Source organism: Lepus europaeus, unplaced genomic scaffold (assembly GCF_033115175.1).
Source record: "Lepus europaeus isolate LE1 unplaced genomic scaffold, mLepTim1.pri SCAFFOLD_632, whole genome shotgun sequence".
NCBI lineage: Eukaryota > Metazoa > Chordata > Mammalia > Lagomorpha > Leporidae > Lepus > Lepus europaeus.
The window spans coordinates 23733-34583 of NW_026909510.1; the positions used below are offsets into that span (position 1 = coordinate 23733).

Genomic DNA, 10851 nt, shown 5'->3' on the forward strand with positions numbered 1-10851 from the left:
AATAAGAACCTCCAGCCCCCACACCAACCAATCTCTTTTCCACCCAAACAGCTTAATTAGCGATGGAAAGTTCTTATTTTTATATAAAGAACTCCAATTTATCTTCCAAATTCCTTTTTAATATTTTATTTATTTGAGAGGTAGAATTACAGAGGGATAGACAGAGAGAAAGGTCTTTCATCTACTGGTTTAGTCCCCACGTGACTGCAACAGCTGGAGCTGAATCAATCTGAAGCCAGGAGCCAGGAGCTTCTTCTGGGTCTCCCACATGGGTGCAGGGGCCAAGCACTTGGGCCGTCTTCCACTCCTTTTCCAAGCCATAGCAGAGAGCTGGATCGAAAGAGGTGCAGCCAGGACATAAACCTGTGCCCCTGTGGGATTCTGGCGCCACAGGCAGAGGCTTAGCCCACTGTGCCACAGCACCAGCCCCATAATGTCCTTAAACAAAGGAAAAACTTTTTTTTTCAAAGATTTATTTTATTTATTTGAAACTCAGAGTGACAGAAATGGGAGAGATAGAATGAGAGATCTTTAGTCCACTGGTTTACCCCCCAAATGTCTGCAATGGATAGGACTGTGTCAGGCCAAAGCCAAAAGACTGGAATTCTATCTTGGTCTTCCACGTGGGTGGCAGGGACCCAAGCACCTGGGCCATCTTCCGATGCTTTTCCAGGTGATTAGCAGGAAGCTGAATTGGAAGCAGAGCAACTGAGACTTGAACCAGCACACAAATGCTCATGTTACAAGAGTGGCTTAGCCCACTGTACCACAATGCCAACCCCAAACAAAGGAAAATTTATGTGTTTATGGGCACTCTGCTGTCTTAAATTTAAAGTTTTCAAATTGTCAAGGGGCCAGCGCTGTGATGTAGTGGGTAAAGCCATCACCTGCAGTGCCAGCATCCCAAGTGGGTGCCAGTTTGAGTCTCTGCTGCTCCACTGCCAATCCAGCTCTCTGCATGGCCTGGGAAATCAGTGGAAGATGGCCCAAGTCGTTGGGCTCCTGTACCTGTGTGGGAAACCTGGAGGAGGCCCCCAGCTCCTGGCTGTTGAAGCCATTTGGGGAATGAACCAGTGTATGGAATACCCCTCTTTCTGCTTCTTCCTCTGTGACTCTGCCTTTCAAATAAATAAATAAATAAAATTTTCAAGTATTTGGCTGTAATAGAAATGCTATCACCTTAGGAATTATTTGAGACCCAGTATTCTTCTCCTTTGTACGTGACTGTGGTTGTTACTGTGTTTTCTCCTTGAGAGCAGGCACATGGTGCTGGGGTCCAGAGTTTAAGGCTGTTGCTGCCATGAGACTTTGTTCAAAGGTTATTGATGTTTTCAGCCACAAAACACAGTAGGACTAGGAACTATAGTTGTGTGTCTGTGTGTATTACAATGTACATAACTTTTGTTTCAGGAGGAAATGAGAATGTTTAGGGTGCGAGTCCAAGAAGTGGTGAAAGAAAATGAAGTGCTGCACCAGGAGTTAAATAAGAGCAGTCCTGTATCCTGTGAGGAATGGCAAGTGGTGTTGCGTTTCTGGTTTGTTAATTTAAAACAAAGGCTAGCAGGAATGAACTTTATGTAATCATTGAACGCATAAATGCGTTGTCTGGTCTTGGTGAGTTAGACTATTTTAAGAGCAAAATGAATAAGGTATAATGACATCCTAAACATATTTTGAAGATGAATTTTAGAATTTTTTTTTCTTTGACAGGCAGAGTGGACAGAGAGAGAGAGAGAGACAGAGACAGAGACAGAGAGAAAGGTCTTCCTTTGTAGTTGGTTCACCCTCCAATGGCCGCCGCGGCCGGCGCGCTGCGGCCGGCGCATCGCGCTGATCCGATGGCAGGAGCCAGGTGCTTCTCCTGGTCTCCCATGCAGGTGCAGGGCCCAAGCACTTGGGCCATCCTCCACTGCACTCCCTGGGCCATAGCAGAGAGCTGGCCTGGAAGAGGGGCAACCGGGACAGAATCTGGCGCCCCGACTGGGACTAGAACCCGGTGTGCCGGCGCTGCTAGGCGGAGGATTAGCCTGTTGAGCCACGGCGCCGGCCCAAATCACTGTGACTCTTTCCATTTCTGTTTTCTGAGCTGGGGATTTTCCTAGAGTGATTTTCCCACCCCAAACCTTAGACCCCTCCTGTGGTTCCCAGAGCTTTGAGACAGAAAGCCCAGGATGAGGCCTGCTCAGTCAGCTCCCATCTGCCGCTGGTTCCCTGACGACATAGGTCACCTTTCTTCTGTCCTGTTATCTGTGCCACGTCCTGCCCTCGGCCCTGCCTGACTGTAGCTCTCCCTTCAGGAGGGGCCGAGTCAGTGCTCCATTGTTGCCAGCGTAGCCCAAAACATAGCCCTGGTCCTGACCCTGCCACTCTATGTCTGTCTGTCCTCTGCTCCTGCTTCTCGGTGAACTCCTCAAGGCCAGCTATCACCACAGTCCATTTTGTGAGTGACCCCACAGCCAGTACCGCTGCAACAAATGCCCATTACATAGAACCAGAGGAAATAAATGTCTTTGCAAGTCTAAAGGCCATATTCATGCTAGACAAAGAAAATGAAACTCATTCACTTGTGATAGGTATGTTATATATTTTTTAAAAACGAATTAATTTCATGTACTTGAAAGACAAAGCATTTATCCGCTGGTTCACTACCCAAATCCTGCAATAGCCAGGACTGGAGCAGGCCAGAGCCAGGAACTGAGCACTCAATCCTGATCTCCCACGTGGTGGTGACCCAGCTGCCTGAGCCATCATTGTTGCTTCCCAGGGCGTGCGTCAGCAGGAAGCTAGGAGCCACAGCAGGGCTGAGACCGGAGAGAGGCATTCCAAAATACGCCATGTGGTTGTCCCAAGTGGTGTCTTAACTGCCGTATCAAATGCCTGCTCTTTATTTAGTTTTTTAGAAAGGTCTTAACACACTGAAAAAATGAAGTATTTTCCATATGTGACATCCAGAAATCTGGAGTTGAGTCAATGGCATTCCCACTGTTAGGTCAGTGCACCCTGATTTTCTGGTCACTGGTATGTCACTTGACTCTGGCCTGGACAGGTATGGATCTTGTGGCACTGTGACTTTTGTAGAACTTGGATTCTGTCAGGATGCCTAAAATGTCTTCCCCCAAAACCTTCCTTGGGAAGCAGCTCAGTCAGCTAGGCTCTCATGTTTTTCTAAGAGCCTTTGTGAGACCCTATGACCTCAGATTCTTTCTTTAACCTTGTTTATAACTATAGATGAACCTGTTTATTTTTCCTTAAACGTAAGAATTACATCCCCTACTTTCTTTTTGTTTGTTTTGTTTTGTTTTTAAGGTTTATTTATTTATTTGAAAGGCACAGCTAGAGACAGGGGCAGACAGAGAGAAAGAGATCTTCCATCAGCTGGTTCACTCTCCAAATGCCATCAATGGCTGGGGCTGGGGCAGACCAAAGCCAGGAGCCTAGAACTCTATCCAGGTCTCCCATGTGGATGGCAGGGGCTCAAACACTTAGACCATCTTCCCAGGTATATTAGCAGGGAGCTAGATTGGAAGTAGAGCAGCCGGAACTTGAACCGGTGCTTGTATGAGATGCTGGCTTTGCGGATGGCAACTTAACTTGTGCCACAGCACCGGCCCTGACATCCCCTACTTTGCAATCCACAGCTCTGCTATGTTTCCCAATCCTCCCTAGCTGAACTTCCCCTTACTTTGAATTTGCTTTCCTCTAGCTGGGGGGAAGGGGTCATAGGGCTGTGGAGTGACCATGTGAAGCCCTCCCCTGAGTAGCTCCTCCCCTGAGTCTCCTGGCTGCTTCCTCTTCCTGCACAGATGTGGGAACCCTCTCCCCCCCTCTCCCTCTCTCCCCCCCCTCTCCCTCTCTCCCCCCCCTCCCTCTCTCCCCTTACCCCCTCCCTCCTTCTCTTCTTCTCTCTATATTTCTGCCTTTCAAATAAATAAGGAGCAGGCATTTGGCTCAGTGGGTAAGCTGTTGCTTGGGACACCTACATCCCTTATTGGAGTGCCTGGATTGCAGTCCTATCTCCACTTCTGATTTCAGGTTCCTGCTAATGAATACTTTTGGAGGCAGCAGGTGATGTGTTTACTTGGATCCCGACCACCCACATGTGAGACCCAGATGAATTCCCAGCTTATGGCTTCAACTTAGTCTAGCCTTGGCTGTTGTGGGCATTTGGGGAGTGAACCAGCAGGTGAAAGATCTCTCTTTGCCTTTCAAATAAATTTTAAACATTTTGATGAAAAAGAATGGAATAAAGGGAGAGATAATAGGGATGGAGGGAGGGAGGAAGGAAAAGTCATCTAAGGAAGTTCAGAATGTAAAACAGAGCAAAGGAGAGCACTGTTTGAGGCAGGAATGAGGAGCTGGAGTGAACAGCTTGGTTGAGCTCCCCTCCCGGAGAGCATGGCAGCACCCTCCACCCGACCATGGGTGCTGATAGCAAGTAGGGACACCTCCATAGCACCAAGGAGCCAGTGCACAGCCACCATCGGCATGAGGTCATTGCTGTAGCTTATATATTGCTAGATATTCCTTCCTTTTTTTTTTTTTTTTTTAAGGATATATTTATTTATTTGCAAGGCAGAGTGAGGGAGAGACAGAGAGAGATCTCACATCCTCTAGTTCATTCCCCAAATGGCCATGATGGCCGGGGCTGGGCCAGGCCAAAGCCAAGAGCCTGAAACTCCATCCAGGTTTCCCATATTGATGGCATGGGGCCCAACTACTTGAGCCATCTCCAGCTGCTTTCCCAGGTGCATTAGCATGGAGCTGGGTTGGAAGTGGAGCAGCCAGGACTTGAACCAGCACTCACAGGGGATGCTAGTATTGCAGGCTGCAGCTTAACTCTGCACCAAAACACCAGCCCCAGACCCTCACTTTTATTCTCCTTCTACCTGACCTTTTGAGTTAAAGTGGAAAATCAAGATAGGTTACTGTTTTACTATGTACTTTGAGTGGTAAACATTTAACTAGATGATTTCTAAGGTCCCTTCAGCTCATTCTGATTGGAATTTGCAATCAGAAGGTTGAGTTGGGCCAAAATTTTGATTGCACCATCTGCAAAGAAAGGGTTTGCTTTTGTAGCAGAATTAAAGCTGGGGTGTATTTGCAGCTTTAAGAAACCATTTCAAAGCCTTCTAACAAAATAATCATTTTTCAGCAAATACACTACACATCATGAGGATTTTTTAACTAAAATGAGAAATTTGGAGGGGGCATTAAGCATAGCAATTAAAGATGCCACTTGAGATTCCACGTCCCTGGGTTCAAGTCTCAACTCGACTTTCCAATTCCAGCCTCCTGCTAACACACACTCTGGGAGACAGTGGTGATAGCTCAAGTATTGGGACTCTGCCAGCATGTGGGAGACCAGGATTGAGTTCCAGCCTCCTGGCTTTGACCTGGCCCTGCCACAGCTATTAATGGCATTTAAGGAGTAAACCAACAGATGGAAGATCTCTCTCTGTCTCTGTCTGACACTTTCTATCTCTTTGCTTTTCATATAAATAAAATTTTTAAAGAAAATGAGAACATTCTGAGTTCTTTAAAAATATTCCATATGGCCTTCAAAATAATTCAGTGGGAGGCGGATTAGAGATTTATACAGATGAAGCAAGATTGGCTATTTGATGGTGTAAGCTGGCTATTGCATACATGGAAGTTTATTATTCTCTTTATTTTTGTATGTTCAAACTGGGAAAAAGTCACTGAAACAATCCATAGTCCAAACTTCGTTGCATTTCTTTCTCCTATTCAGTTTAAATGGCAGGGTTTGCTGTACTAATGATGTCTTCAACATGGAAACATGGCCATTCATTACCTACAACACATCAGTTGCTTTCTTTTTGAATGTGTAGTGTTTCTGTAGTCATTCAGTACCTCACTGGCAATGTTTGATTTTGTCAATCAATTATAGGCACCAGCTTCAGGCTCAAGCAGAACTGGTTTTAGAGGAAAACAAGCTATTGCTGGAGCAGTTGGAGGTCCAGCAAAGGAAAGCCACAGAGACCCATGAGGAGCATCGCCAAGAAGGTAAAGTCTTTCCAGTGGTGATAGTGTGATGTCACTGTTGTCTCACTGGAAATGGGAGAAACCATGTTTTGGTTATTTTTTCTTTGAAAATGTATTTATTGATTCATTTATTTGAAAGGTAGAATGGTGGGGGGGGTGGGAGGATATCTTCCATTCACTGGTTCACTTCCCAGATGTCCACAACAGTTGGGGCTATACCAGCTCCATCCAGGTCTCCCACATGGGTGGCAGGGATCTAAGTTCTTGAGTTATTATCCATTGCCTTCCCCAGGCACTTTAGCAGAAGGCTGAATCAGAAGCAGAATAGCTGGGACCTGAACCAAGTGCTCCTATATGGGATGTAGCACCTGCTGTACCACAGTGCCCACCCCAATCAAGTTTTTTAGAATATGGAGGTACTCCCAAAAGTTCATAGAAAATAGGATTAAAAGTTGTTTATTTTTGTGCAAAAAATATTTGAAATTCATGCCTACAAGGGATATTCAGAAAGTTCATAGAAGACGCCTATTATGAAGTACCTTCACATTTTTTTTAATAAATAAATCTTTTTATTTTATTATTATTATTTTTATTTTTGACAGGCAGAGTGGGCAGTGAGAGAGAGAGACAGAGAGAAAGGTCTTCCTTTGCAGTTGGTTCACCCTCCAATGGCCGCCGCGGCTGGCGCGCTGTGGCCAGCGCACCGCGCTGATCCGAAGCCAGGAGCCAGGTGCTTCTCCTGGTCTCCCATGCAGGTGCAGGGCCCAAGCACTTGGGCCATCCTCCTCTGCACTCCCGGGCCATAGCAGAGAGCTGGCCTGGAAGAGGGGCAACCGGGACAGAATCTGGCACCCCGACTGGGACTAGAACCCGGTGTGCCGGCGCCGCTAGGTGGAGGATTAGCCTGTTGAGCCACGGCGCCGGCCACATGTTATTTTTTTTAAAGATTTATTTATTTGAAAGTCAGAGTTACACAGAAAGAGAAGGAGAGAGAGAGAGAGAGAAAGAGAGAGAGAGAGAGAGAGAGAGAGAGAGAGAGAGAGAGAGGTCTTCCATCTGCTGGTTTACTCCCCAGTTGGCCGCAACGGCCAGAGCTGCACTGATCTGAAGCAAGGAGCCAGGAGCTTCCTCCGGGTCTCCCATGCAGGTGCAGGGGTCCAAGGACTTGGGTCATCTTCCACTGCTATCCCAGGCTATGGCAGAGAGCTGGATCAGAAGTGGAGCAGCCACAGCACCACTACACCACAGCGCCAGCTCCACTGCACATATTCTTTACTGAAATGCAGCTATTTATAACATTTGTGGTCATTTCACTTCATGCATTGGTTGCTTTCTTAGACTGCACAGTGTCTCTAATCAGTCTGTGTGTTTTTGTAATCAGTTGTAGGTGACAGATTCAACAGAACTGGTTTTAGAGTAAACAATGCCTGAAAAGTGGGAAAAATCATGTGAGGTAAATTCTTGAAATAACACAAGAATCCCTTTCCAAATATTTGTGGAATGAGTAAATAATTAGAACAGTTTATACTCTAAACACTGGCTCTGTGCTCTTTCCTTCCTTCCTTCACGGGTGGGAACACTGTGGCTTCCGTCTCTGGGGATTAGACCTCCATCAGATACCTTCCCTGCGCGTCCCTCCCTGCAGAGGGTCCTCATAGCATGTGACTGTGGACTTCCAAGTGGGACACTTGAAGAGCCATTTCCTCTGCTCTGATGAAAACCCAAATTTATGAGCCTGAGAGAGTAGTAGCATTTTTCTGTTGCTTTGCTGGTTTTCTTTTCCAGTAAAGAATAGTGTAGGACAGGAAGCTAAACTACCAGCTGCCTTGCATGAGCCAGTGTAACCCCTCCTTCCTGTTTTCCTTTCTGCACCTGTGTGTGTAATGATTCCCCCTTCCACACTGTGAAGCCAATACTTCCTGTTGCTGAAGCTACCAGGCTAGCATTGCACCTGTTTCTGATAATGACACCATGTTTAAACATGAGAGCATGTAGAGAAAGAGTCCCACAGGAGTTTCTTCCAGACGGCTTCTCCACAGGTCTGCATGAGCTTGGAGTACTTGCCTTTACTCTTATTCCATGCTCTCTCCTCTAACAAAATACCTGAGGCTGGGTACTTTATACCCAGGAGGCTGCTGTGGGCATTTGGCTCAGCACTGACAATGCCGCTTAGGACCCCACAGTGCCAGAGTTCAAGTCCCTGCTCTGCTTCTGATCCCGTTTACTGCTGATGTGCACCCTGGGAGACAGTAGGCTATGGCTTGAGATGGTGTTCCAGGCTCCTGGCTTTGACCTGGCCTGCCCTCGCTGTTGTGGCTTATTTGGGGAGTGATCCAGTGGATGGAAGCTGGCTTGCTCTATTTTTTTCTGTCACTCTACCTGTCAAATAAATAATAAAAAGAAAGAAAAGAGGTTTATTTAACTCAGTTTTGGAGGCTGAAAGTCCCAGATTAGCTGTCCCACTGGTTTAGCCTCTGGTGGGGACCCCATGGCTGATGGCATCACAGTGGTGGGAATGTGTACGTGAGAGCCAGTGACAGCTGACAGCTGACTCTTGCAGGAACTAACCAGGGCCTGGAGAACTACATTAATCTCTTCCAAGGACACGCCCCTTGTGACCTAACCACCTTCCACCAGGTCCCACTCAAAGATTTAACTCCCTCCCAACACCACTACGCTGGGGACTGAGCTTCCAGCACAAAAACCTCCAAGCAACAAAGCACATCCAAACCATAGCACTTGGTGTTCTTGGGGCTGGAGGACAAGTTGTTGAGCCTCCTGTCTTTGTTTTCAGGATTAGAGATGATGGGGAAATTACTTTATATACTGAACTTAATTTTCCCAAATATACCAGATCTGAATGGGCATGATGATTCTTCAAGTTGCATGGGACAGGCTTATGTGATTCAAACAGCAATCCAATGTTGTTTTCCCTGGAAACAGCAGCTCATTTTAATCAATTACATGTTTCCATTGAGTGGAAAGATGTAAAGTTTTATGCGGTAGCATTCCGAAGTGCTAGTGTCAACATGCCCAGAGAATGTCTTATTATTACATACTGCCTTGTCATGTAGGATGAAAATATTTGTGATTTACCTTTTTTCATTTTATTTTGAATGAATGTGAGAGAGAGATGGAGAGAGCTCTTCCGTCCTCTGGTTCATTCCTCAAGTGCTAGGAACTCGGAGTTCCATCCAGGTCTCCCACATGGGAGTCAAGTACTTGAGCCAAAATCTGTCTCCCCAGGATATACATTAGCAGGAAGCTGGACTGGAAGCAGAGGAGCCAAGACTCGAACCCAGGCACTTTGATATGGGGTTGTGGGTGTCCCAGGTGGCAACTTAACCACTGTACCAAATGCCCACTGCATGTCTTCCTTTAAATACAGGACATGAGACATGAAAAACAGAAGAAGAATAAATTTGGTTCAGAGTTTGGCCATGTGTTATGTCCTTGAAAACCTTGAAAATCTTGCAGTTTTAGTGGTATCGTGATACGTGCTTGCGCATCTGTATGTGGTTTAGGGCATCAGTCTTCGGAAAGTCAGTTCTTTGGAGACTGGAATCATATCTTAAAAATATTGTAGTGAGCCCTAGTATAAAAATGTACTCAGTGTGCTTAGGGACTGATTCCATAACAACTTCCCCCTTCCTCCCCGCCACCCTCAATGGAAACCAAGATCCTCAGATGCTCCTGTCTCTTGTATGAACTGGTATTGGATTTGCATAGAACCTACATACATCCTCCCCATACCTTAAATCATCTCTAGGTTACTTATAGTACCCAATGAAATATGAAGACTGTGTAAATAGTTGTTATACTGTATTTTTAAAGGGAATAATGACAAGAAAAATCTGTAGGATGGGTATTTGGTATAGCAGTTAAGATGCTTCTTGCAATGCCCACATCCCATATCAGAGTGTCTAGGTTTGAGTCCTGGGTCTGATCTTGATTCCAGCTTCCAGTTGGTGTGCAGGGGAGGCAGCAGGCAAAGTGACTGAGTCCCTATTGTCCATTTAGGAGACCTGGGTTGGTTTTCCAGCTCCCGGCTTTGACCTTGCCCATCCCTGGCTGCTGTAGGCATTTGAGAAGTGAGCCAGTGGATAGGAGATCTTTGTTTTTCTCACTATCTCTCTGCCATTCAAATAAACAAAATAAATAAAAATAAAACTGTGCATGTTCATTAGAGGCATAATTTCTTTTTCCAAATATTTTTGATCTCTGGTCAGTCGAGTTCCTGGATGTAGAACCCATGACTGTATTTAGTGAATGCTTAATATAAACACAGTCATTTCCATGAGCCAGGCTCTTAGCATTAATGGATGACTCTGCAAGAGTCTTAAAGAGGACATTTGATAAGCCGAGTTGCATTGGTATATGTATATTACTAGCCCTTCCATGCAAGTCTGCATCCTTCTCTTTGCTTTTCAGTCTCTAAGCTGAATGAAAAGCTGACGCTGCTGGAAGCTACAACACAGACCCAGGAAAAGGAGCTCTGTGCCAGCAAGGAGCAGGTGGAGATTTTACAAGCTCAATGCCAGGAACTCAAAACACACCTGGATGGCACAATTGATGCAGGAGTTCATACACTGATTGTAAATAAATTAAAGAGGTAAGGATTTAAGTCTCTGCCTGTATTAATGAGTTACTGTGTGTATTGTTATAAGCAGAGTGGAGAGAGGTTGCTTGGTCTTTTTCTGAATTTTTTAAAAACCTATCCCAGCACTGGTGTCCGTGGGTGAGAATGGTACTATTTTATTAATGGAGAACCTGGATGTCCTAGAGAGCTTCAGTCTGCTCTTGGTATGTGTGTTTTTCTCTCCTGCTGTCTCTGCCTTTATTAGTTTT

The 10851-nt window shown here is 45.7% G+C and overlaps 1 protein-coding gene across 1 annotated transcript in view; it reads left to right on the top strand.

Moving 5' to 3' along the window:
- The window catches only part of LOC133755618 (centrosomal protein of 89 kDa-like), a gene marked incomplete at both ends in the record, with an annotated part of 31643 nt that extends 21028 nt beyond the window's left edge, over window positions 1-10615 (top strand). The window contains 3 exons of the mRNA XM_062185693.1: window positions 1411-1535; window positions 5909-6024; window positions 10435-10615. Coding sequence (XP_062041677.1) covers window positions 1411-1535; window positions 5909-6024; window positions 10435-10615 — 422 coding nt within the window. The remainder of the gene's footprint in view (window positions 1-1410; window positions 1536-5908; window positions 6025-10434) is intronic.
- Window positions 10616-10851: the final 236 nt, after the last annotated feature.